Source organism: Egretta garzetta, unplaced genomic scaffold (assembly GCF_000687185.1).
Source record: "Egretta garzetta isolate BGI_Z169 unplaced genomic scaffold, ASM68718v1 scaffold651, whole genome shotgun sequence".
NCBI classification, from domain to species: Eukaryota; Metazoa; Chordata; class Aves; order Pelecaniformes; family Ardeidae; genus Egretta; species Egretta garzetta.
The window spans coordinates 115,006-140,846 of NW_009258491.1; the positions used below are offsets into that span (position 1 = coordinate 115,006).

Consider the following 25,841-nt stretch of genomic DNA (forward strand, 5'->3'; position numbering starts at 1 on the left):
AGCCCCCGCCCTCGGCCAGGCCTCTCCTTTCTAATAAAGCAGAGGGTAATTACGGGGCTCGGCCTGGCAGCGCTGGTGGCTCCGGGGCAAGCTTTCGGTGAGGCCTTCAGCCAGGCCGGGCTCCGGCTGCGGCCTTCGCCGTCCCCCAGCATGGGCGTTGTTTGGTTTGTGGCTTTCGCCGCTCGGCCCTCGCGCTGTGAGGGTATGTGGGGGGAAATGAGTTCCCGTCGTCTTTGTCTCCTCCTGGTCCTCGTCTCTCCCCTACCAATAAGACCTGGGGCTTGCCTGTCCCCCGTTATTCTAAATAGGCTTTGTTTTCTCGCAGGCGTGGACATTCATTGGCGTTAAAAACGTTGAAATCTCCCCAGTCTGTCAGGATTTTTATTTTCTTGGGCTTGAAACACGGTTATTATTTGCCCTGCCTTGCAAGGGAGCTCAGTTAGGGATGGTCATGCGGGAGGAGTCGCAGGGGCAGTGGTGGAGTCCATATTCACAGCAAAGCACCAGATTTTATTTTAGGTGAATAAGGGTTAGGATTATGCTTTTCCTGAGACTTATTTTGTGTGCATTTTGATTTCTAGATAATGGTTGTGGTTGATACTAATACAGGTAAATGAAAATGCTAGATGATGGTAAATGAAAACTTAGTTCCCCCTTTCCTCTCTACCTGTCCTGCGCTTCGGCTTCGAAGCAGGGCTTTCTACATGACTCTGATTTATCTTTAAAAGCACAGTTTGCAGAAGAAAGACTGCAAGCCAGCCATTCTGGGTAGCTTAAACACTGCTGTGATTGTGCCCACTTCATGGCTGCTTGTGTTGGATGCGTGCATCAGTGTTCCGTGCCATGCGTTAATACCAATGGTATTATTAACCCGCAGAAATAATCGAGGTTTTGATGTACAATTCACGTAATTAATGTGAAATCAAGTGAACTGCAGAATTCCAAGCTGAAATTATGTTCACAGCTGTAGGAATATGAGCAACCTAAATTTAGTACAGCAGTCAAATCTTCTAGGCTTTTTTCCACAACATAAATGTGTTTGTGATCTCAGCTCTTACATTAAAAGGGAGAAAAGTGCTGTGAATAAAGCTTCCTGCAGGCCTAAATGCCTTATTGTGGCCCTTCACAGCATGACAGATGAAAATGATTTTACTCATAAATTTTTAAGGTAAATGTACCAAGAGTGGTAGGTAGACTTAAGTTATCCATATGGGCATTTTTCACAAAGCAAAGGGTGAAGAGGAGACTGAGTTTATTGTGAAAGCCTGTAAAAGCTAGGGAAATATCAAGCTAGAAGTGTGAGTATACCCCTCGCACTGAAGGGACTGATGTATTTATGCAGACATGAGAAATGAGGTCGCCATTGGGGCAACTATGGTTTAAGAGTTGTAGGTGCTTAAGGTGTGCTGCGGCTCGACACTGACTTTTTTTAGAGCAAATACAGAAGAGCCTCAGAAGTCTCAACTTCTGAGTCGTCTCAGGCAGTTTGTTGGTTTTTTTCTTCACTTCTGCGGATGAGATTTCTGTTTTCTGGCCTGTTCTGAGGATGCTCGTTAGCCTGCCAGTCTGACATCGATGGGAAGGCTTCATCGGCAGGTGTATCCTTGATCCACAGATTGAAAACCTCTTCTTTCTATAAATACTCTGCATGTAAAACACTCGAAGGTGTGGGCGGTTGGATTCTGACTTCCAGGAGCTTTTCCTCATGGGAAGCTTTTGACGGCGCAGTGAGGCCAGAAGATGTGCCCGTCTGGAGCTGAACCGATGTTTGAGCGGCACACGTGGGCCAGTGTGGCGGCCATTCGCGTGCAACAAAACGTTCTGTTGTAGCTTGGTGTTCGGGGCTGTTAACAGAGCACGTTCTGATATTTTTCTACCAGCTATTTCAGCTAAAGAGCTGTTCTCCTGCAAATACTGCCTTTGGGATAAGGAATCGGCCGTGGGTGTTTCGCCGGGGCGTGGGTGTAGGCTGGAATGGTTGGTAGATTCAGAGGAGAGGCCTTGTGCGTGTCTGCGCTCAGCTGGGAAGGAGCGAGAGATGTTAGGTTATCATGAAAAGAGAAGAACCCTTTCTGCGGAACTGAGATTCATGTTGTGTCTTTTTGAAAAAATAAATAAAATAACTGTTGGTAACTGTGGACATCTTACCTAGAAAGACCTTGCACAATAATTGAAATAGAGATGTGTTTTCCGGTAGTGCTAGTGAGCACTATGATCCATGAGGATAATAACGTAACTTCTGGTTGTCAGCCCTGATGATAAAGTGATAAAGACATTTCTTTTTAAAATAAAAAGTACTGAGTGTATCAAAGCGGGCACTTTGGTAAGAACCTTTAACCCTTTTTCATTCTTGATCCATAGAAGCATTTTACCGGTTGAAATACATTTCGGACCCAGTTTTGTGTTCTTCGACTTTACTGTGAATACTCCTTTCAGTTCTGCGGAGGGCATGGGATCCCGCAGATTGGATAATAATGAAATCTAAAAACATGAGTGGTTCTTTCTAGTCAGCATAGGAATAAAATAGTAAGTGTATAGTTGTGTTGTTCAATTGGAGCCTGGATGTGTTGGAAGAAAATGTGACTAGTAGCCATGTTGGTTGAAGCGGCTGTATCTGCTTGTCTCCCAGTCTTGGTGGTGAAATGGTGGCATCCGAATCCTCCCTCACCTGCTTCAAGTGAAGTAAGTTTTAGTTTGTTGTTGGCCACCCGACAAACTGCGTAACTGCCCTGCCAGAAGTGTGTTTTGGGAATGAGTGGGGGAACTGCTCTGTCCCCTCACCAAAAAAAAAAAATAAATTGAGATGTGGGGATGTTCTATTTCTGTTTGCAGAGCAAATGTCTGGTTAGAGCCCATCTGGTTCAAAGTTTCATTAATGTCAAATTACATGCCTGTGGGGTAAAAAGAGGCAAATTAAGCCAGAATGGAACAGGATTCCAGAGGGTCAGAGTTAATGGTACCATGAGCCACTGACTGTATTTATCACTTGAATATGCAGAAAGGGATTTTGAAAAGTAGCGTAAGTTTACAACGGAGGGTACTTTTAAGCCTGCAGCCTGTGAACTGGTCATTCCTGAGCTGCTCACAAGGCAGAAGGTACCCAGAGCTGTGTTACTGGTGAGACAGCTGCTTCTGTGGGCGTCCCCCCCCAGCCCAGTCGGGGGGCTGAGCAAATACCTGCGTGTGTGCTGCACAGCTTGCACACGGCGACTGCGACGGCTCTCTTCTGTCCTGGGTGCCCTGCAAGCAGTGGCAAGATCTGGATGTGTGCTACACCCTGGAGTGCATTATGCAGCTTGTCTCTCTGAAAATGTGAGGTACAGCAGCTTTCAAGGAGGAAACATCTGTACTCGGATATCCTGTGCTAAATTCCCACAACATAACCACACAATAAGACCTTGCCGTTGAGGGAAAAACAGACTGAGGAACAGTTTCTTCCTACTTAAAAATCACAAAGTGAACAATTTTTCTTGCTGTTGCGCAAACCTGGCATTCTTCTGTCCTGCTCAAGTCGGATGGGGAAACAGTGTTGGTGTCTCTCTCTTCCTGACTTCATTGAACTAGAACGACCAGGTGGTGTAGTTCCCGCAGAAAAAGGAGCGCTGATAGCAATTGTTTTCATTTGTGCCAGGAGCTTAAGATGCAGAGGTGACATCCCTTATGAGCGCTAATTTCCCTCTCCCAATCAAAACACGATGTCATGGAGACTAAAGAATTCCTTAAGGCAGGACAGTTTTACCTGCTTACTGCTGGAGTACTAGGGCTGAAGTAATCCATTCGTATCGAGCCAGCATGTTTTGGTGTCTGTGTCTGAAATCCAAGGCTTTGCAAGAGCTCTCCGTGCCAGCCTTGCAACGGGATGCAAGGGCGTCTGTAACTTGTGTGGGCAGCGGCTGGAACTACAGGGCAGGGAGGGAAGTTTTGGTGCCAGTTGTTTGCCGAAGTCACCAGCCGTTGTGCAAAACGCTGGGCATTGCTTGGGCATGGTTTGCATGCAGCTGTCCTCGCGTGAGCGCTCTTCAGGGAGGTCCTCGGGAATCTTTGCTTCATGGCCTTAAATAATTGGAGCTCTGATCCTCCTCTGTACGAGAGTGAATCTGCTTCTCAAACACCAGCCTGCTTCTCAAATCAGCATCTGCCTTTGAATTTCTTTCTAGGTTGACACTGGATTCATTCAATGTTGTAACTGATGACATGTTTTACAGAAATGGCACATTGGTGGTGTTCTAAGATGTTTATCTGCAACTTTCTTTCAGGTGAACGAGTGCTTTGTTTTCATGGACCTCTCCTTTATGAAGCAAAGGTATGTGTGGTTGCGTATTGCTGCATGTGGTTCTGACTGTTCCCCAAGAAAATAAGGAATTGTATTAGTTTACCTGCTGTGCCTCACTAGATAGGATTAAGGACTGAAACTAAAATGAAGGAAAACCTGATAATGTATGAAATTAGTTTTAAATCCTGGAGCTCTATATTGTAGAAAAATATCAGAAAACCCAATGGTACTATGCAGCTATTCTGGTAAACTGCTAAAGGCTGGGTGGTCTTAGGTGTTGAACATCTGGTACACCTATGTTCCTGGAACGCTGGAAGGCATTTGTGCCCGTAGGCCTTGGTGCTGGTGCTAATGCATGAGCTGGTAGGTTAGCTGTGGTTCGAGCTTCCTCAGAGGTGTAGGTGGCTGAGTACAATCAGTGGTCTTCAAATGGGACAGTGCTGCAGAAGACAGTGCTGGATTAAAGCGACAAAGGAAGTGGCATTCTCAGTTCTGCCTTTTTAGCTGCAGAAACCATGCATTGCAAATTTGTGACTTGCAGGAGTATCCCTACTGCTCCAGCTGCAACACTTTCAATGGTGTGCTTATCTTGTGGCCCTAAGCGGATGTCACTGCCATGCCATCTGTTCTACTGAAGGCATAGCTCCTAATTTGACTGCCTGTTTCCACTTCCTCTGAAATTGAAACAAAGGGCTTTTGTAGCTGTGTGGATTGGAAGACTTGCAGAAATTCCTGGGGCACCTTAAACAGAGATTTAAATCCATTAGGTTTTTGTGTCAGTAAATGTTAACTGATGGAAGAGCTGCAGAGAGGTGGTAGTAGGGAGGCAGCTAGAAATACTTGACATCTTTTCATACCATCGGGAAATAGTCATTCTAATGTTAAAATAACATCCAAGGCATTGACAGGGGGTGTGCTGGTCTAAATCACTTTAGTGATTCTGCTCTGTTCTCTTCCCTTGCTCTAGAGCTGGAGGACAAGTTCCTTGTGAGTGCATGCTCAGTGTTGTCTGCTGCCAGTGCCTGCCCAGGAGCTAGTACAGAGAGGAGAGTAACCAAGGCTTCTGGTTTTGTGGAAACAGACTTCTGTTGGCAGCAATCTTAACTCTTTGGTCAATTCAACAGCCTGGAGCTGCTACAGCGGTGTGCTTCTCCGTGCTGCGCTGTGCCCCTCTTCTCCTTTACACAAGGGTGGAATGAGTGGTGTAGGAGCTGGCTCTGCCAGCTTGCTGTGCTAGAAGCGATTTCCCAGTTGGTGAGAGAGCTTTTGGCTGGCTATTTATATTGAGAGTCAAAATGAGCCACTGGTGCAGTAGTATATCAAACAAGATTAGCATATCCTTACTCCTAGTTGCAGGCCTAGGTGAGTTTAAGGCATTTTGGAGATTAGTACTGAAATATGATGTTCCTTTCTATGCTAACAATTACATTTTTCTTAGTTGGAGAGGAAGGAGTCACCACGAAGGTCTTGAGAAAATGCTGTACAGCAGAAGGCTCTGCCCTCTCCCATACTTAAAAGATAACTCAATTAGCATGGAAAGGAAATAGCAATTATGACTTTAATGAGTCGTTTTTTGCTTCAATGGAAAAAATCCTTTAAAAGGGACTAAAAACTAGAGCCAAAGAGGGTGATTCTTCATGTTTTACAACAGCCTCATTATTTCATCCTTGAAGTGGTATGGTGACATCTGTATCTTGGTGTATCCAGAACAAGACTCGATACCTTTCTGGATGAAGTGCCTTATCCAAGCTGAAGTTGGTGGATTTAATTTGTTGTAGCTAAGACATTCAGGGACATGGGTTATGTAGTTTCTGTTCTGGGCTCTGCTTTTGCAGGAAGAGGCATGTCTCTGGCTGTGTTTTTCTTTCAAATAGATGTGGTAGCTGGAGCTCTTACGTGCCAGACTGCAAGGGTAGGAGGAAGCTGTGTTGTTACTGGGCAGCGTGCACGGTTGTTCCAGCTCACCTGGATGAGCTGAGGCAGGGTCTTGCAGGCTGCAAGCAGGGCTACACTAAACTATAAGGCAGAAGAGACTGCGAGGGACACTTTTGAGTCTGAATGATACTGTGGAGTGGCTGGAGCAACCTTGTTATTTATGTGTTCCCTCTTGTAATGGTCTTGCCTTAATATCAGTGTATGAGGAAGTTACTGTGTTCATAGGCCAGTCTTTTGATGGCAATAACGTTTTTATTTACCTCCTGTATACATTCTTAACCTAGAAAAAGCCCTTACTGCAACTCTTTCAACTGAACATAATGCTCTCTCTGTGGCTGTAGAGATCCATATTATTTATTTTACTTTTGAAGACTCCTCTACTTCAGCCAGCTTACCTGTCTGTGAGGTAGGGGCCTGCATGTGAACAAGCTCTCTAGTGAATGGCTTTTGGCTAACCTGGGGGTAGTGAAGTGGCTGCTTGTTTACTCTTCTGGTCATCCTCAGGGGTCTCTGATCCTTCTTGTGAAAGAAGGTGTCCCTTTGGATAGCTGAGCAGAGTTGCTTGTTTGCCTAGCCCTTCCAAAGCCATCAACAGGCAGTAACTTGTGTTAGAGAACTTTCTGCTGTGAAATAGCTGCCGGTATTTCAATCGCTTGCATGGAAATCTCTGCATGTTTATGCTCCAGAAGCTAAAAAAGCAAAACTCGGATTGCTCTGTTCTCACTGGTACTGACTGAACTTTCTTCTCTATTCCAGTGTGTAAAGGTTGCCATAAAGGACAAGCAAGTGAAATACTTTATCCATTACAGCGGTTGGAATAAAAAGTAAGTATTGCATAAAATGAAAGCAGTATTTAATTTTCCTTTATGGGGAAAATGCAAGCTTTCAGTTTGAATGTGAGCTTGGTGGACTAGCACTACCATGTCTGTGTCCTTAGGAGATTGTTTCTGAAATCGACCTAAATGGTTTTTTATACATAAGCCAATGATTTATAGTAACACAAAGAAAACATTGCCTAACTAACCATTTCCCTCAGAGCTTCGGTTGTATGGAGACTAGCTCAGGTTGTCAGTAGACTGATGGGAATGCTTTATAGCGTTCTGTTTGTTCAAGTTTGAAAATAGTTACTGTAATTCCTCCCTGGTAGAAATACCTAGTACAAAAACTTCCTTGTTACGTGTTGGTAGGAGAGGCAACCCCTGCTGAGGTGGAGCAAAACTCTCTACTCAAATACACAGCGTACTTTACTTTTATACCACTTTTGGCAGCAAAGCTTGGTAGCAAAAATTTGGAGAAGTGTGCCTTAGCAAAGGCTGTGGTCAGAATGGGAAAGCCTGTCTATTTTAGTCCTTCACAGGAGCAGGCCTAGCCTGTATTTCAGTTCTTGCCTCTTCTGCTAAGGTAAAGTCAGAGATAATTTTCCCTTCTGCAAAAATGGTAGGATTCTAGGTGAGAAATTTCTGAAGAATAAAGACGTCTCCATGAAATAAATGTTCAGCCTATTAAAGGTGAATACTTCCCTGAGATTATCGCATCTATGTACTTGTCTTTTTTTCTTTCATTTTAATTCTGTGCTGTCACTGGGCTTTGAATTCAGGAAAAGTGGGGGTTTTTTCTTAGCAATTAAAAGCTTCAGCTCTTCAGACTCCAGAAGTCTTTCAAAGAGCCCTTTTTCCCATGTTCTTTGGTTTTGTTTCATTTCAGTGTTGCAGACTTGAGTGAAGACTCCTAGTCACTAGTATCTTGATCTCACTGGCATGACTAAAAGCTGAACTTCGTGGTTTAATATGTAAATTTTTTAAATGCATCCGCACACCCTCCCTGCCGAATGGACAGATAAATGTTTTGTTGTAAACACCGACAGTTACAGGAAGTGCAATTGGTTCTTATGGTGGCTGCTGTATATTAATAAGGCAGCATAAATTTGATACTTCCTCTCCTTGTTTATCTCTGAAGGGTGCCGTAAGTGATGTCGTGACTCCTGCTTTTCTTGCTTGCGCTGTTTTGAGTTCTTTTGCCTTCAAGCTTCCAATTAACTACATTAAAAGTGGCGTTGCTGCAAGATCTAGACAACTGGGGCAATATGACTCATTAATTTTGGTTTCTATAATTATGGTCCTTTGTTACTTGTTAATTGCTCGACTTCTTAATTTTTTTTTTTTGCAAATATCAACAGTTAGGATACCAAAAAAGTTTCTTCATCATAGAGTATAAGGTGCCGCACAGTTATACAGCACTTTCAAAGGTCTCTTGCAGCTGTACAGGCAGGAGTAAGATAAGTGGCTTAAATATCTGACCAAAGCACTATCCTAAAAACATAGTCTTAGAGCGCGTACAGCTGGACATGTGTTTCTCTGTAACTTTTGGATGCTAAGCTTGCCTTGTCGTAACGCTCGTGAAGACCTTGTACTCCTGTAGTAGTATTGGGTTTGACACCTTAATGCTCTGACTGGCAGCTATTGCCATGAAATGAAAATAGCGCAGAGCTCTCTATGTATAGAGCTTTAACTTGCATACTTTAGAATAACTGGGCCACTTTTAATGTGTTTTATTTGAAATAAATTGTCAGATTGCTCAGATAATCCACTCTTTGTCAAAGTGGAATTCTTGCTCGTAATGGCAATTTCCCCAACACCTGTTCTCTTAAATCGTTCACTTCAGATTCTTCAAATATTCATGCCATCTTGGTTTCCTTCACAGACAGAAATCAGAGCTCTTCTTCTTACAGTAAGATCTTATTGCTGAATTTGTTAACCTATAAAATGTTGGAATAGATAAAGGAAACTTGCTTCATAATATAGTTACGGCCACAGGTGTCCCATAATTTAGTAAGCATAGAATTTTTTTTTTTTCCCTGAGATGCTTCTTTTAAATTAAAGACAGTCCCCTCCCTCCTAAATTGCTCATCCTTCAAGTTTGGGAAACTCTGTGGAAATGACTGAGGGTTACACTTCCCTAGAAAAAAAAACATTACAGCTTCAGTCAGTGGGGAATGTGTTTGGTAATTTACACTTCCAGTTGTGCCAGTCCATGACTTGACACAAAAGCAGAGTTCAGTCTCAAATTCTGTGAAGCTTTTAATTGTTTGTTGTGTGTAGAATGCAATTATGTAATGGTTTTGAGTGATCATTGGATTTTTTTAAAAATTTTTTTCAGCTGGGATGAATGGGTTCCAGAAAGCAGAGTGCTCAAATACGTGGATACCAATTTGCAGAAACAAAAAGAACTTCAAAAGGCCAATCAGTAAGTACTTTTGTTAGAAGGCCTTGTCAGTAAATAATTTTTTTATTTTATAGAGCTTCAATCCAACAACTATATATCAAGGGAAGTCAGTGAGGTTTTTTTTTTTAAAAAAAAAAAGCAAAACAAACGTTCAAGAGGTATTCATATGTTCATTTATTCTTGAGATGCTTTGGCTTAGAGGCGTTCTGATCTTTGGCCTCGAGCGGTTTAGAAAGATCAAGTTGCTCCTTATTTTTAAAATTGTGACTTGAGGTTTTGAGGAAGAGTAGGTTGATGAAACGGAGAGGCAGCCTAACTGCAAGTACATCCTGTAATGTGGAAACTGGGTGGCTAAAAACATCCCTTGTGCAGTGCAGTATCCTTAAAATATATTGTTCAGTGATAAGGATCTTCCCAGACAGCTTGAGGATGCCTACAGATACTTTGATTTTTTTTTTTGTAATGAACGCTCATCTTCTGTTTCTTTACTAGAAATGCTTTTATTGAGAACTTGTTTCATATTTTTCAGAAGCAGTGTGCTGCTTCCGCATGATTCAGAATAACAAGGATGGTGGGAGGGATAGGAAATGGGTGTTTGCACTGCTAAGTGTTGTATGAAGAAGCCTAAATCTTCTTGATACTGAGTTGAATATGTTCCTGCTCATGACACATATTGATTCACAAAGCCATTTACTAGACTTTCTCTAAATGTTTTTCATAACCTGTTACCCTTTGAGGGAAAGTAAGATTCTTTTTCCCATTAAAGTCTTACTTACTGATTTACTTTTTTTTTTTTTTTTTAAAGGGAACAATATGCAGAGGGGAAGATGAGAGGTGCTGCTCCGGGCAAGAAGACTTCTGGTCTGCAGCAGAAAAATGTTGAAGTGTAAGAAGCTCTTTACTTAAAAACAAAACCAAAACAACCCACCCCCAAAACCTCCCAAGCTTTTGCTTGTCAGTTTTACTATTGATCTTTAAATAGTATTTTTCTTGGAATGGTTCTGCAGGCTAAACTTCATTACTTCTGACACAACCCATTCAAAAGTTGTGTTTAGCTTTCATAAAACCAAAAAGGCCTTTGAAGCATTTTATTAAAAATGCCTTCTTAGATCGTGCAGTGTTTGATACTGCATCAAGGTACTGGGTAGACACTAACACTCTGTACTTTTTTGCACTCTGTTCCTCTTAAGCTAGTGAACTGACATTCAAAAAGCGTTGAGTCCTTGTAGGACTCGTGCATCTCAGTGAACTCAGTTTCTCTACAGAATTTTACAGTTCTTCCCAGCTGTGCAAGCACTTCTGAATAAAATCCTTAAAATGCCTTGCCTTCTTACTGTACAATTGTTAAAACAGCATTTAAGGAGTCTTTGTTTTGCTGTTTCTGACAAAACTAAACCCATATGCTATTAAAAATGGTTTTGCATCTTAAGAGACCAGAAGCAAGCTCAGACATTTATTAGAAAAAATAATTTCAGGATGTAACTGTCAGTTTTCTTTCATTCCATCCTTTTTGTTTTTCCAAATAGGCTTGTATGGTGTTACGTTCAGATTCTCATACAATCAGTACAGCTCTACTGCTTTGCTCGTGTGCCATGAAACTCTTCTGTTTGGGGTAGTACTTCACTTAATTATGAAGGTGGTCATTACTAATGTGGTGTTCTGAACTCCTAACTTCATTTATGATTCAAGTCTTCGTGAGGACGCTGCTGAAATGACATCAATTCCTACGAAGAGCATTTGGCAGCAGCCTCAGATTTCATGTCTCATTTATGGGCAACTTTGTTATGAAACCTGGATCATTGATTTGAGAAGTGCAGCAGTAGTGGGTACAGGTTTTTTCCTTTTTCTAGATCCTGAATACAGATTTCACTTTGGGCTTAGTCAAAGCCTAGCCAAGGCTGTAAGTTGGCTCTTGGTCTCTGGAACAGGGAGTCTGATGGATCTGGCCATAATGCTGCATGCATGCTCCCTTGTGGTCTGTAGCTGTAGATTCTGAGACGCTTTAACGCCACCCGTTCGGTGTGCTCTGTCAGCTCAGGATGGACCTCTGACGGGGACCTAGTCGCCTGTTTGTCTTCATTTGGGGGTGAAAAAATCCCAAACCATATGTCTGTTTAGACAGTTCCTAATGAATGTCATTAAAATCTAATTAAAACAGATCTAAATCATGACCATTACTAATTCAGCTCCTTAAGGGGTTGTTGCACCAGAGTCGTCTTGCATTTTAGTCAGTGGGAGTAGAATTTAAACTAAGTGCAGCTTTGACTCAGGTAGTGATGACTCAGTTGTAAATGTCTGCAATTTGCATTATAGAGAACGTCCCAACAGTAACTTCAGGATTAGGTTCCCCATACTGTCAGCTTTAGTCATCTTGGTAGTTCAGGCTGATTGCAGCAGGATGAGTTGTTCTTTCTGGCTGAGTAAATGCTAAATGTTAACCTGTGCTTGAAATGAAAGTTGGCTTCATCCTCTCAACCACACCTAATAATGTTGCGTCCAAGGAGACCCACACAGCACAAATGACTTCATCTTAAGCCTCTGTGTAACCCTAAAGCTTGAAAGGACGTTACCAGGTCTGTCTTTACTCTCTGGTTGAAACCAGTTGGGGAAAAGGGAGTGGCTTTGCTTTTTGCTGTCATCGCTATCCTAAGCGTGGGTGGTTGTTTCCAGCACAGCAAAACAGACGATAAGCTAATTCTCTGAAGCTTCTGTTTCACGTTGATGGGAAAAATTAATTCCTTGATGGTGGATTTTCAGAGTTGTAAAGGGGAAGAAGGAGAACTATTGTCATTAGAACAGCAGTCTTGCATTATGGAAGTTATTTACAACAGGGTCCATATGCTTGTTGCACTGATCTTGCTCCTAGTCTCTAGCCATTACCAGCATCCAATGCATCCTTCTGAATTAGACCTGTGCTTCTTTCAACAAAGTCTCCCTATTTTTCTTCCCTATTTGGAGGCTGAGGGAGAGGAAATACTTTGACTTACCCTAGCAGTGATGCAGGGTTGTGATACTGATTTATTATTGACCAAACTACTGCTTCTCAGATCCTGCTTACAGCTAAAGGCAAGATGGCTTCTGAAAAACCTCAAAATACAGTTCCAAAATAAAGCTTCTGGATTGTTCTCATGTTGTAACTCTAAGGTCGTTGCAGATACACGAAGTACTGATGGTGGGGAGGGGGAGAGACTGATCACGCAACTATTTTAAAAGGGTAACGCTGTCAACCTATTTGGGCCTCAAAATTTACCTTTTGTAGCATTCTTGGAGGATTGGACAGAGGGGAAGGTAACATGTTTTGAAACTTACTCTTCAGATAGCCAAACAATAATGGAAAGGAAATCACAATCTAAGCATAACTTATCCTCCAGGAATGTTCAGTAAGACTATAATATGCTGCTAAAAAGGTAAATTTTTGAATCTTAAATAGATTCTCTTTAAGGCTAAACACTAGGTCTGACATTCTTTCCTTAACTCAACCCCCATTGTGCCTAGATTTTTCAGACGAGATGGAGCGCATACTGTTTGCTGTTTGGAGACCCCTACAATATCGACGCGGTGAGTTAAGGATGGATTGTCAAACCAGGATTTTCATCCTGAAATCCAAATCTCCTTGCTTTCATAGATTTCTTTTAGAGACTCTTAAAGTCCTCAGTTGTAATAATGTAAGCTTTGGTAGCAGTTCAGTTAACAACTGTAAGTACTGCAGTATATCGTTTTGGTGATCTGTTCTGTTTTTAAAGCCGGTATGGACTACCATTTTTTAGTTTCTCTGAAATGTATACCTTTCCAGGTGGGATAGGGTACCATGTGAGCAGTCAAATGCATTCAGTGTGTCCACTCTTTAAAAAGAAGTGGAGGATCACTGACTTGAGATTTTTTGAAACTAGAAGGTTACAGTTGATGTGCATGCCTGGAGTTCTGCTTCCATGGAAATCCGTAACAAACTGCACTGTGTTCTGTAAGTCTTGGGAGCGAGGCTGCTACGATAGATGGTGTTAGAAATGTGAGGTTTGAACCCACTTCTTAATGCGCTGTATTTTTATTGTTGGCTTGAGTCTGTTCAGAGTAACTGTTTCTGTAAACTGCAGCAACTGGCTCAAAGCTTTTGAGGCTATTTGTAAGCAATATTTGATCGAATAGAAATATGCATGAAACGCAGGTTGTATACACTTGTTTTTTAAAATAATTATTCATCTTATGATAACTAGAAGCTATCATTAAAAGAAATTGTATGGTTATAGCAGGTTGCCAAAAATGAAATACAACACTACAGATACTGGCCTCTCCAGACTGTTTTATATGTAGCTCTGCTGAATTCCAGCTTCCAAGTTTATGCTACCTTTGATGGGCCTAGTATGATTAACTTGCAAAAAATCAGTAAACAGAGTTAACGGGTGCTTGGAAAATAAAAGGGCAGCTGAGAGTGTTCTGGAGGCAAGATATGGCACTGAATAACAGATTTGAGAGTAGCATCTGGTTTTAAATGAGATATATGCAAGCACTCTCACCAGAGATGCTCTCAAAACAGTATCTTAACTTGGGAGTTACTGGTTGTTCTTAATCTGAACATATTACTCTGAAAATATATGCTCCTGCTGCATGTCTCTTGTGGCATCCTCTGCTATCTTTGACACAGCTAGTAGCTCCCTCGCAAGCTACTTCAAGTCCTCTAAATGTCAAGTGGCACGTGAACACTGCCTACATGCCAGTTGTCTAGGGCTGTAACAACATTGGAATGGCAACACCGGCTCAAGCCGGAGATTCTCCTAACCTCCTCTGCTGTCTGATGGTCACCAGTAACATGGGCTTAGGGGCAGTCAAGTGAGTCAAATCCAGAATGCTGGTCTCCCCCACATACCCTTTTTGCTTCTAGCAGTCTGTATTTAAGGGACTTCAGAGCTGTAGGCTGTATCCATGTGATGGATTTAACAGCCCTTTGTAGGGCTGTCTTATATTTATCGCATCACTTCTGAACCATTTGGACTTCTGGCATCCCCATCATGTTGTGGCAGCACGTTCTCATTTTAATGCAGCACTGTGTTGAAGAAGGGAGGAAAGAGGATGACTCTTCCTGTCTTTTAGTGTCTGCTGCTTTGGTTTTTTTGGTCTTACCAATCTTTCCTCAAGATAGATGAAAATGTTCTTTGAGCTCCACCTTTTATCGCTAGCGATACCTCTACCACCTTTCCCTTCTTCCTCCCCAGTTGTCAGCTTGAAAGCGCTTGTCTGCCTGGTTCCTCCTGGTATAGCAGGTGTCGTACACTACCAACTATTCTTTGGTCTCTTTACCTCTTCTAGTTTTATTGTGTGCCTTCTATGGCCAGGTTGCCTGACCAGGCACAGGAGACGTACGTGTATATAACCCAGACTTTGGTTTTCATCCTTTTGCCAATAATGTTTGATGGTTTAATTGAATTTTGTTAGGAATGATGCGTCTCACAGCTGAGTTAATGACCAAGCTGCTTGAGCAGTAGTGGCTAATTTCATACTTTTTTCCAACATTTTCTTTTCACACTTGAATCTTTTTGTTTACTTTTTTATTAGTGGTCCCCTTGTATTAGGAGAGACGTAATGATTTATTATAGCTTAGTTAAAACTGTTTTTTATCAGTAAACTGGCACCTAGTCGTCGTCTTGTGGCATTTACAAATATACTAAACTCAAATGTCTGAGACCAAGTGGTAGCTACCTTCATTCTCTGCTGCTCCTATCTTAACCAGCTATCACAGGGAGGTTCTAAAAGCCCTCTAAGTCCCTTTAAGAGGCACATGGATTTTGGGAAAGTAAAATGCTTGTTATTGTCCACAACATTTTTATGTACCTGGTCATGGACTCCTAACTGTTGTGGAGTAAGTAAACCTTCCAAAGTCTTGTTTTTTTCCTGATGTAATTCGTCTGCATTGAATTCTATTTTCTAAGCTATTTTTATTTTCTACTGACAGTCTTCTAGACATGTCCCAGAAGATATTCCGGTCTAGAGCTCTGAGCCAACTCTTTTGTGCAAAGATTGCTGGCTGCTTGAGGCGGTACCCAAGGTTCTGTGACAGATACTTGATTATCTTTCTTCTGATGAACGTCTGTGGAAAGGTGAAGTGCAGTCTTTCAGTAGGTTGTCTTCTATGGCATCCTCTTCAGTTTTGCCGTTTGATTGTGAGCACAGTCCTGTTTTGGATACTGAGGTTGGAAGTTCAGTATTATGCTCTTGTGTCATGGACTGCTTACCTTCCATCATCTTTGATAACAGCTCAGTGAAATGCTCTATCTGTAAGCTGTAATACTGTTTGTTTTCTACTGATTATCTTGTTGCTACACAGTTTCCCATGGTTATGTCAGTAGTTCATTTATTTTCTGGCTTTCTAATTCTGTCTCGTATTTTGATCCCAAATACTCGAATATTCTTGTCTTAGCCGCGTGTTCTTGTTCTGCTAAAATAAACCCCTGCAATGGGGGCTGGGTTAGCTTCTTACCAGAACTGATTGCTGGCCCTGCTTCTTTGAGGAGGTAATGTCTGACTGCAGTGGGACGCATCCTTTAAGCTTGAACTACAAGATCTTTAGCACCTTGCAGCGCTGTTCAGTCTTTAATTAAACTCTTCACAGAAGCTTCCTTGAAACTTCCATGCTGTTTTTCATTGTGTTGTCAGTTTTTAGTGCAAAATGCCAGTCAATAGACAAATATGTGAATGAAGAAAAGCAGTGGGGCTGTGCTTGCTGTATAAAGGGAAGTCAATGAAAGCTTTTACACCGCTTCTGTACAGCGGTGTAGGGCTTGCTGTTCATAGTGTAGTTGTGAAGTGGCGCAAAAGGATGGGTTTTAATCTATCCTAATATTTCATCTTTTTGTGTTGCTTCAGGACTTACATTCCCTTTGTCCTTGCAGGAAGGTATTATTTGCCGTCATGAGGAACATGTGTGGTGTTCTTCAGCTGTATGTCTCAAAATGAGTCTGCTTGGTCTGACTGATGGAATCTAGCTGCCTAAGATGTGCTGCTCGTCTCGGGCTACAGCTTCTATCAGCAGGGCTGTCTATAGCCTCTGTGATAGAGATGCTGCATCTTCTGCCGTCGAGTGCACTGCACGCTTCAGTTGCTGCACACAACAGCAGCACTTCACCTGCACAGCTGCCTTCACCTAGAGAAGAGTGTTATTGCAGACCGTCTGCTGTACAGGCTATCAAAAATCTGCCAAATGCTAATCCTTTGTCTCTAACCTAGCTCTTTCTGTTTGTTCCCTAACTCAGATTTGTCTTTTAGACTTTGCAAAGAGATGGCTGCTTTGACTTGAAGCAGAGGCATATGACTTGAAATGTAAGGAGTCGGGAAATAGAAGGAATGAGGTGGGAGAGCACGAGCAACGACCTTGGGTGGTTTATGCTGGACTTTGTGCTTTAGTAACATAGATGTGGTTTACTATCTTAATTGTAGTAGTTTAAGTGATTTTTATATTGCCTGTTCCAGTTTTTTAAGACTCTGCTTCTAGACTAATGCTTAACATTATTTTTATCTTGTGATTTTAATTCTGGAAAGAACTCCTTGTTCTTCCTTGTTTACTCTAGGTTTGGAAGAAAAGACTTTCTCTTCAATACACAAGTCCAATATCAGTGACTTAACTTGGCAATTATTCCTTCTTCCTGGAGACAGATGATCTTTATTCTGCCCACAGTCTAAGCCTAATGCTTGTTTGACTTGAAGCTTGAAAAAAGCCTTACTCTTCCTATCTTCAGACCTTTCTAGAAACTCTGCCTACTTCCTGACCCAGATAAACCCAGGTCAAAGCCTGAATACAAGAGTCACTTAAGATAGTGGTGAATATCCAAGGAAATAATCTGGTGCTGGTAAAGAGTGTTATCCGCATGATCTGCGGTTTTTTTGAGAGGTTTAACTGGACTCTTCTAAATAGTGAGCAAATTGAAACATGACTAGTTGTACTCTTAAAGTTTTCTGAAAATGGCTAGTAAATATACAAAGTTCAGATAATAACAAAAATACCTGTTAGGACAGTTTACTTCTGTCATTGATACTTTTGATCTATCTGAATATTAAAATGTCGCGTGCCTTATATTTCAGGTGTCTTTAAAATTTTTGGAAGTAAGCTTTTCATCTGGAATGAAAATAAGGGCTAAGGATAGAGACTTTAGAGTAAAGTGTGTAGTGTGTAAATTAGGGACAGTGAGTGTTGAGAGAAGCATTTGGAAGAAGATAAATATTGGGGACAATGCTATTTAGCGCTGTTCCAGATGTTTCTAATAAGTGGCAAGTATAATCGTGGTCTCCCCTAAAAGTTACTGATGGCGTTGTAGGCAGTCCATGCAGCTTCAGGCACAGCTCCCATAGTGCTATTCAAACTTCCCTCTACTGCTGGAGTGGTAAAACACTCTGGTTTTTCAATACTTCACTGGAAGTTAATTCAGTTGACTGAGACTTATCCAGTAATCCCCAGCACTGCTGTTTGCCTTGTCCCATATTCTGTCTCTAAGGGATCCCTGAAATACACAAATAAAATGCCTACAAATCTAGTGGAGTTTCCCAAGAGCCCTTGGAAAGTGTGAAGCATCTGTAGGGGTTACTTGCATAAGTGTCAGTCAGTCCCGTTCTTAAATACTCGCGTGTTCTTGGCATGCCTTCTGCAGTTTTGTAGGTTTAAGTTAGTGATTCCCCCCCAAAATGGTGAATTATAACCTGTTAAGTGAAAAATCTTGCAGTATCATAACTGTGATGCTAGATCGTATCTGAGATGTCTTTCGTGTGCTTTTGTTTAAATCCTCTGTAGGCCGCTGAGTATTTGTTCTCTGTTCTGAACTTGGACTCTGAAAGTGGACAATTTTTCTGGCTTTCTACTTTCAATTCTTTAAGTACCACTATCTTTATATTTGCAATAATTTGTGTTCTTCTTGCAGGAAAACAAAAAAGAACAAACAGAAAAGTAAGTATGTCTTTATTTTGTATATAAGTGGATCTCCTTAGTGAAGGATTTTTAGCTGAAATAAGGCCTTACATCTACCTCAACTAAGTTTACTTACTATCACCTTGTGTTGTTCCTCTCGGACTTCAGATGTCTCTTCCTCTTGGTCAGGAGGAATGCGGACTTTTCTGATTTGTACACAAACGACTTGTTTCAGTCTGTTGAGATTTTGACCTCTTGCAGATTAAAAGCAAAGCGATATCTCCATGGGGCCGTTGAAATAGTTTAGTAAGTCCAACTTGTGTTTTCTTATTGCGATGGAGATGTGACGTATCTGCAGAGCTGAGCTGCTGGTTCCAAAAATTCTTCCGAAGAATGTTACAGATACTGACATGTTGGTTTGTTTTTAATGCAGAAACAGACCTCTTCAGATAAGTGTAAATATAGCAGTTTAAACTGTCACAAAGATGTGGAACTTACAGAATACAATATCCAAAACAAAAACAGAAAAACAAGTGAAAAGGTGGCCCCAGAGAAATCTGAGCCTTACTTTTAAATGCATCTAAATCTTTTTTACTGGTATTTCTTACTGACTTCCCAGACTTCTTAAGCGGCATAATGTCTTTTTTTTTTTTTTTTTTTTTTTTCCCCCTCCAGGAATTGGAGAAGGGAGCAGTACCAGTGAGACTCCTCAGCCTCCTAGGAAGAAGAGGGCTCGAGTAGATCCAACAGTTGAAAGCGTATGTATTTCTGATTCTCACAGGATTTTTGATAGGGAACAGGAAGGCTGCTTTGCTCAGAAATGCAGACAGCAATACTTTGTCCCGCAGTGTGAAATGTTACAGCTTGCAAAACTAAAGTTCCCAAGTGGCCTTGAAAAAACGAAGCTATTTCTTTGTTCCCTATGGAGCCTACAGGGATTACTGTAGTAATTCCTCAATCCAGTGGTGTGTTTCAGTTGTGAAACAAGGAATATGGGTCACTCTTAGTCAGTTATCTGAAAGTAATTGGTCTGGCTTCACTTTTTTTTTTTTAGGAAGAAACATTTATGAACAGAGTTGAAGTAAAGGTGAAAATCCCAGAAGAGCTGAAACCGTGGCTGGTAGATGACTGGGACTTGATCACCAGGCAAAAGCAGGTAATTTGTCAAAAGAACAATCTGGCCATGTGTAGGTGAGGATGCTTAAAACTAGACTCTCAGGTCCTCCAGTGCAGTGTAGTGAAATCTCTTGTAGGGTTTGACAGCAGCCTGATGGCTTACTTGACAGTTCTCATTCCGGTTGGATTTCAACCAAAGGTCACCTGTGAGTAGGACTGTGGCTCAGCAGAGTTGCATCTAAATTTGTAGAATAGGCTTGGTCTAATCAAGCATAAGCTAGAAAGGTAAATCATTTTTAAAACCTATTTAAGCTTTAAGTGTGGTGTTAACTCTGTGTATGCTTGGCCTGCTGGTATGTTTTGAACAGTTGACTTGGTTGGTAAAGAACTGGTCTTGTAGGAACGTCTCATGTGATGCATATTTTACGTCAGCTCCTTCCTGCCTTGTTTGTGTGTCACTCGATGCCCAGTTCTGTGAGTATCCTAAGTTGTGCTGCAGCTCTGACAGAACGCTGTCGCTTAGGGTAGCGATTCTTAACTTCTGCCAGACTGGATCCATATAAAGTTTCCTGATACAACAAATTAAACTTTGCTTTCCATTTTAAAAGTATAAAACATTTTCACAAACTTAAAACGTATTCATGGATCATGACTTGATCCTTGTGTGAAACTGCTTACTAAAATCAGCGAGAAGCATAGAAAATAATACTGTTAAACCCTTTGCTGTTTGGTAGGTTGCAGTTGCATGCCGTAACTTACTGCTACTCCGAGGTGTTCTCTCTGTTCTTGCAATCCCAGACATGTAAAAATCTTATTCAAGTCCTACGTGAATAAGGCTGACTTGTCTTGCTGAATACAGATCTTAGACTTGCATCAGCAGTAAAAGTGCTTAAGCACTATGCTACGCTGACTCTGGTTCTGGAGAAATTTTTCCCACCTGAACGCCTTCAGACTGTAGTGCTCCTGTGAAAGGAAATAAGTGAACCGGTGCCCATGGTTCACCTCAGGAGAACCCCAAGTGTGTGTATTCGGTGTACTACTGAGCCGTGCTGCGTACAGCAGAACTAGTGTCTGGGTACTGATGATCGGTGTATGGTATTAAAGATGGAATCTAATCCTTGATGAATCAGGGCTGGGAATATTCGTCTTCAGTTCTGTAAGCTCTGATGTAGCTCTGATACTCTTCAGACTGTGCAGGCAGTGAAACTTCCCGGTAGGTGCTTGCAGGCCGATTTGCTTCGTAGCAATAGTAGTGCCAGGTGCTGAACTGTGGATGCAGCAGGAGGAGCAGGCAGAAGAACAGGCAAAATGAGCACTGCTGCTTTTGTAACTGCTGTTAACCACTGCGTGGCCTGGTGTAGGCAGGTCTGTAGGGGCATGCATGTGCTTTGCTGCGTACCTTTGACTCTTGGGGTGAGTCTAGCAGTTCATCGGGTTGCTGTTGAGCAGCATGAATGTTAAATGGAAACATGGCTGTAGTTGCTGTTACGGGGTGGGGTTGTTTTTTTTTGGTATGTGCAACTGAAACAGTTGGGTGTTCCTTTAATAACATCTTAACCTGTAAATTTTATTCTAGAAGTGTCCTTATGTATGTTGATTTAAATAGCATGCAGATATAAATGTCTGCATAAATTAGGCAACTTGTATTTGTTTGGTTTTGCTTCTTGTGCAGCTCTTCTATCTTCCTGCCAAGAAGAATGTTGACTCCATTTTAGAGGATTATGCAAACTACAAAAAATCACGAGGAAATACCGATAACAAGTAAGTAGTGGTCACTTCAAACCTGAAATACTTCTTTTGCTGGTTTTGTTGGACTTGCATTTCACAGAAAATTTAGTAAGGTTGTTAAACATCTCCCAGCCCTATGTCCAGCTGGACATGTTCCAAGACTGAGGTGATCGAGGAGCTTAGAAATCTTTGAGGAGGTAATTCAAGAACGCAGTTCTGCTTTGTGGATCTTATTTCTGCTTCCCCCACTTTCCCTAAGCCTCTTCCTAAAGGAAGTTGATAGAAGCCACATTAATAGTTCTCCACCCCTTCATTCTGGCTCAGGCTTCCTACGTTGGGTGAATAAATTCAGTGGCACTTGCTATGCATCAGCTGAACCAACCATCGAAAAAGCTACCTAGCAGATGAGCAAAGTGTTACTGTGTGGGTGGACTCTCTGATGGAGGTAGAGGGGTGGGGGACAGGGAGGTAGATGATGACTTTTCAAAGAATCAGATGGGCAGAGCTATTCAGTGTGAGGTGATAGCTTTGAAGATTCTTATTTGTAATTACTCCAGCAGTCCAGCCCTGACAACAAGCAAGGTGTGTTTATTCTTGAACGAAGCTTTCCTGTTCTAAAGGGAGAGAAATTAGAGATCTTCCACTCAAGAGGAAGAGTATTATTGACTTGTCAGGACGTTTTAACATTCTTTTATGTAATTGTCCTAATGGCTGTTCTAAATTTGTTTGCAGGGTGGAGTGAGGGTTGTACTTCTCAGATTTGCAGTGTCACTGCTAATTCCTACAGTTATTCTACAATTAGTTGTGAAGTTGGAGGCCTGCAGGAGTATGGCAGTTGCAAGGCCTAGTTAGAAAGGGTCAATTGCCTGAAATACTGGGTGGCTGTCCTTTTCCATTAAGCAGGCGTTCAGTCTGATTACTTACAGTATTGTACTCTTAAAACTGATGTGAGTTGGGATTAACTCTGGTTGAAAACGTAAGAGCTGGTAAGTGTCCTTAGAAATACCTGAGCAGAGGACTAAAAGCAAGGCTTTTTTTAGTTTGCCTAAATTCTTGCTGAGTTCAGAACAGTCCATTTTTAAAGGAGGCTTTGAAATGCATTGCTCCCTGCAGCTCTACGTTTTAAGGCCTACCGACAAATTTCCTTGAAAAATCTGAAGGTTTATAGAAGATCTTTACGATTTTGATGGACTCAGCAAGCCAACTCTCATCTTGTGTCCATCTGGTTACCGAGCAGGACTTGCAGTGTTTTCTCTGTTTACCAGGGAGTATGCAGTCAATGAAGTCGTGGCTGGAATTAAAGAATACTTCAATGTCATGCTGGGAACACAACTACTGTACAAGTTTGAGAGGCCCCAGTATGCTGAAATCTTAGCAGATCACCCAGATGCTCCCATGTCTCAAGTCTATGGTGCCCCACACCTGCTGAGGTTGTTCGGTGAGTATGACCTCCAGAGACTGAAGAGCAGTCGCAGGTATTCAAATGCTTCTTTTTCCTGTCCTGAATCTCAGTGGGTGTGAACTGCAGAAATTTGACAAGCAGCTGTGAAACATGGCTTCGTTCTTTCCTTATTCCACGTACCTAAAATGCTCAGAGCCGCTCAAGGATTTAGAATGGAAATGGATTTTTAACAGCCCAAGTATTTTAGGTGGGCTTTATATATTGAAATGGATTCCTGGGCTGCTTTTATATGCTGCTGTAAGGTTTTGGCTCTACTGCAATACTTGTTAAAGTTGCTGTTTATAACTAACAAGCACTACTTCTTTTGAAACAGTGCGAATTGGAGCTATGCTCGCTTACACTCCTCTTGATGAGAAGAGTCTGGCTTTGCTGTTAAACTATTTGCACGACTTCTTAAAGTAAGTACTTTTAAAGTCTTTCAGCAAGAAAGAAAAAGTGAAGTAAGCACAAGCTGTTGCACTGTGGCCTAATTCCAGTGGACAGTTCTGCAGCGTGTGTGTATGTTACCTTGGGCTTGTGCGTGGAATGGGCACCAAAGACTGCAGCGAAGCTTTCTCAGGCTCTGCTGTACAGTAACACGAGTAGGACTGGTTTTAGCTTCTCTCCAGCTGTACTGAGGTTATTGCTAGTTAAACATGTGTTTACGTATCTGTTGACTGCACTTTTAAACTGTCCCAGTCTGCTACTTCTTTCAAAGTAAATGTTGAAGCATTTATTTGTAGTTGCTATAAAAAGCAATGACAATTACAGCAAACTATTAAATTACACAACAGTTACTCAACAAAAATTGAGCAAATGTTAAAAAATTGATGAACCTCACTAATGTTATTTCTGGGACAAACTGCCATTGTAGCCTTAGTGCACTGCACTATGCTGTGGTGCTGTAGATGCGTTACATTTAGGATGACAACCTCATCCTAAATAATGCAAGACTTCAATGCCCAGTGTTTCTAAAAACCAGAAATCGGACACTTGATTTGAGGCAGGTGATGAAATACTTCCTCACTGCGATAAGGAGCCAGAGTCACTTGCTGCTTAGCTCACCTGTAAATGTTTCTTGAATGTGAGATTCTAGATTCTTAATTGTAAAATAGAATTAAACTTCAGTTTTGTGTCTGAGGTGTCATACCTGTGTTCCCCCATGCGTATGTAGGAGCGTGACTTCAGCAGCTTCCATGCGTCTGTACTGCACTGGAGGAACTCGGTATTAGGCTTTGGCAATTTATTGATACATACTGGTAGGGTCAGGTGTGTGGTGTGAAACTACGTGAGCTCACAGCGCCAGTGCAGCCCTCTGCTTTTGCTGTACTGGCAGATTTTCTTGGGACAAATTTACTAAAGCCGTAAACTTCCATTTGTGATTAGGTCATGGAGAACAGAAATGTTCTCTGTCTCTCTTCATCCGAGACTTTAATGGTCTACTGATAGTGTTTGGAAATACTGATTTGTAAATAATTAGGGTAACACAACACCAAGCTGTTTTGCCATAAATATCAGCTTTTACCTCTGTGATTGGGTAGGCTGTTGGAAGAAAACCCTCAGCAAATCCAAGACAGCTCTGCAGCAGAACTAGAAGTGGATCAGCCAGGCTTCCAGGGCAAAGTCGCCTTGGAGTAGTCCTAGGGTCTTGAGTAGATCGTAGTCTTTTGGGTCAGTCTGAAGTAAACGCAAGTGCTAACGGACTTTCAGTTGTCAAGATAGAAATGTGAAGCCAGTGCATTGACCAGAAATCCCTGAGTGCATTCCATGAGAAGTCATGGCACATAATGCTTGACTTCTGCTGTCACACTTCGTTGACCCCTGCTCACTTGGCTCTAGCCATCTCTTAGTGAGCCATTTCAGTTCCGTGTCTGTGCAGACAGAACGTCGTGGTGTCCCATTCCTGGTCCCTACCTCTTTGAGCACGATCAGCAGTAAATTGATTTCTTGGTGCAGCAGCTGACTGAACCTCAGTGTCAACTGTTTCATCCTGTTAACCTTAACCTCCCTGTGCTCACTTGGAGCCAGGGTTGCTTGACAACTTGTTTGGGATTTTTTTTTTTTTTTGGCATGAGCTGTCAATCTTTAATTGCTTTCCCCAGCTGACTTTTTAGTAGATGCTTGTTAGATTTGTACTCTTGAAATCATGTTTTTGATCTCGGCAAATGCCTAACGATCCACCCGTGATGCTAAACAATGGAGGCTTGAAGGTAATTTAATCTTTTTACTATTTTCCGTAGGTATTTAGCAAAGAATTCCTCCGCACTGTTCAGCGCCAGTGACTATGAAGTAGCCCCTCCTGAGTATCATCGAAAGGCAGTATAAAACCGTGCTGCTTTACGGTGAAGTGATAGCGGCATCCCTGTAACACTGTCCACTTCTGCATCTTGTTCTTCACTTTCCTATTGCACATGTCTCTATTGCACAAATTATGTAAACATAAAGTGAATAAAGTTGTGTGTTTTAAAATGGAACTGGCACTTGTAAGTTCGGAAGATTTCTCCTGTCCCAAAATGGAAGCTTGGAGTTTAACAGGAACTCTTTGGTGTTTATGGCTTGCTACTCTTGTTTGCATCAATGGAATGTAACTGGAATGCATTACGAGATTTCATTGTGTGAACTCTTCAGTGCTCGTGGGTCTGTTTGGACATTAAGATTTGCTTCACTCACCCGCTTCATTGCATCCTAACGACACACGCAGGCCCGTGGGGGGTGTGATCACCTGGTGTCGGTGCTTTATTGCATCCTAATGACACACGCAGACTCAGGCCCGTGGGGGGTGTGATCACCTGGTGTCGGTGCTATTGATTTAGTCTGACTTTCAAACCCACTTGCTTTCTTTGGTGTTGGAAGTAAAATGTTTGGTCCATAAACGTATGCTTTCATTTAGGTAGTGGAAGGACTGTGACTGGGGTTTCTGTTCTAACAATAGAACAATGCATTATCATCCCGTGGTCTCTTGGAAACGTTAGTCTTTCACAAAGCTGTTTTACAAATCTTCAAATAAACTTTTTTAATTTCAAGCGTTGTTCCTCACATTTGTATTTGCCTCGGTCGCTGCCATGTGACAGTGTCCTGCCAAGTATGAGATGCCTGTACGAAGTGTAGCATAAAGTCCTGCAGTGTTCACTCGGAGAGGCTGTGTTTCCTTTTCATTCCAAGGACTGGTAGTTGAAGCCCATGCATCCAATTCCAGTGGGTGAAGTGGATTCTTTTTCCTCTGGGATCGTTATCTAGCCCGT

The 25,841-nt window shown here is 41.9% G+C and overlaps 1 protein-coding gene across 2 annotated transcripts; it reads left to right on the forward strand.

The window, feature by feature from the left end:
- The first annotated feature begins 4,222 nt into the window (after positions 1-4,222).
- Positions 4,223-25,295, forward strand: MORF4L1 (mortality factor 4 like 1). 2 transcript variants are annotated; one of them, XM_035901001.1, is made up of 12 exons: positions 4,223-4,303; positions 6,965-7,032; positions 9,365-9,451; positions 10,236-10,316; positions 12,926-12,988; positions 18,328-18,353; positions 18,984-19,072; positions 19,369-19,470; positions 21,103-21,191; positions 22,424-22,596; positions 22,934-23,018; positions 24,840-25,295. In XM_035901001.1, the coding sequence occupies exons 1-12, from the start codon at positions 4,232-4,234 to the stop codon at positions 24,922-24,924; spliced, it is 1,020 nt and encodes a 339-aa protein (XP_035756894.1). In that variant the 5' UTR covers positions 4,223-4,231; the 3' UTR covers positions 24,925-25,295. The 2 variants fall into 2 exon arrangements, with proteins under 2 accessions (XP_035756894.1, XP_035756902.1); XM_035901009.1 differs by lacking the exon at positions 12,926-12,988.
- The last annotated feature ends 546 nt before the right edge of the window (positions 25,296-25,841 follow it).